Source organism: Wasmannia auropunctata, unplaced genomic scaffold, assembly GCF_000956235.1.
Source record: "Wasmannia auropunctata unplaced genomic scaffold, wasmannia.A_1.0 LD335713.1, whole genome shotgun sequence".
NCBI classification, from domain to species: Eukaryota; Metazoa; Arthropoda; class Insecta; order Hymenoptera; family Formicidae; genus Wasmannia; species Wasmannia auropunctata.
Window position 1 is genome coordinate 350,263 of NW_012027177.1, and position 1,040 is coordinate 351,302.

Genomic DNA, 1,040 nt, shown 5'->3' on the forward strand with positions numbered 1-1,040 from the left:
CATCTCGATACGATCATTTTTGACGAAGTTACACTCTCTTGAATTTTGCCTATTTTTGGAGGGTAGAGTAAGTGATGCTTTAATTTTGTTGAGAAGTGTATTATAAAGTATTATGAAGTATTTTATTTACACGAATAACAATAATTTTATTTATATCTAGCTCGACTTTGTTTCGTGAAAGAACGTTTCAAAATTGAAATTAGTCGACGTTTCACGTACAGTGAAACGTCAACTAATAAAGCTGGATACGCACTTAGCGAACAAACAGAGAACGCGAATGTTCGGACATTCACATTCGCTGTCAGTTCGGTGTTTACTCGCTAAGTGTATACCCAGCTTAAAATATCATGCAGTTTATCGCAATTGCACTAATTGTTGCTAAATTTTTTGACTGTACAAACTTGCGCTTTTTCTTATCGTAGCGCCGACTCTCTGAATCTCTCAACTGATGGGCGGTATGTTTATTATGATATAGAATCGCTAGTGCCGTGGCGACGAATAAGAAAATGTTACTAAAATAAGCGGCACCCATGGGTCCATAATAATACACCGAAGATGCAATATCTCCTGAAATAGAAAATGAATTTTTCGCATTATACGTTCCAATAAATATTAATGTCCATTTATAAGTTTACAATTGAAAGTTGTTAAGAGCAATCAAAGCTTCAGTAAAATGTTTCACTAGTATCGCTAATAAAAATTCCATTGTTACTTACCACCAATCCAAAATTTTCTCGTGCACATTCGCGGTCGAATCCAATTCTTCGGTATACCGGGAGCATCCATGATGGCAGTAACAGCGTTGACAATGAAAGTAATTCCCCACGCATAGATAGAATATATCACGAATTTCTTTTTTATTTTCTTTTTCTTTTCGGTTACAGAGCGCAAACTGAGTTTTCTGCAAAATGCAATTTACATTTAGCCAATAACACATGTAAATTATTGTTCAACATACGCATTTGAAAAGAAAAATATTTGCAACTAAGTTGTAAAGTAATAATTATTTTGATTATACACACACACACACACACACACAC

General features: G+C 34.4%; 2 protein-coding genes across 2 annotated transcripts in view; both read right to left on the reverse strand.

Annotated features, from left to right (window-relative positions):
- The window catches only part of LOC105456313 (probable G-protein coupled receptor Mth-like 3), a 3,416-nt gene extending 2,511 nt beyond the window's left edge, over window positions 1-905 (reverse strand). Inside the window, exons 1-2 of the mRNA XM_011700262.1 lie at window positions 717-905; window positions 402-567 (exon numbers count right to left, since the gene is read on the reverse strand). Coding sequence (XP_011698564.1) covers window positions 402-567; window positions 717-786 — 236 coding nt within the window. The 5' untranslated portion in view covers window positions 787-905. The remainder of the gene's footprint in view (window positions 1-401; window positions 568-716) is intronic.
- LOC105456323 overlaps window positions 879-1,040 on the reverse strand; it is a 7,466-nt gene continuing 7,304 nt past the window's right edge. The window contains exon 3 of the mRNA XM_011700274.1: window positions 879-892. Within this exon, the coding sequence (XP_011698576.1) occupies window positions 879-892 (14 nt within the window). The remainder of the gene's footprint in view (window positions 893-1,040) is intronic.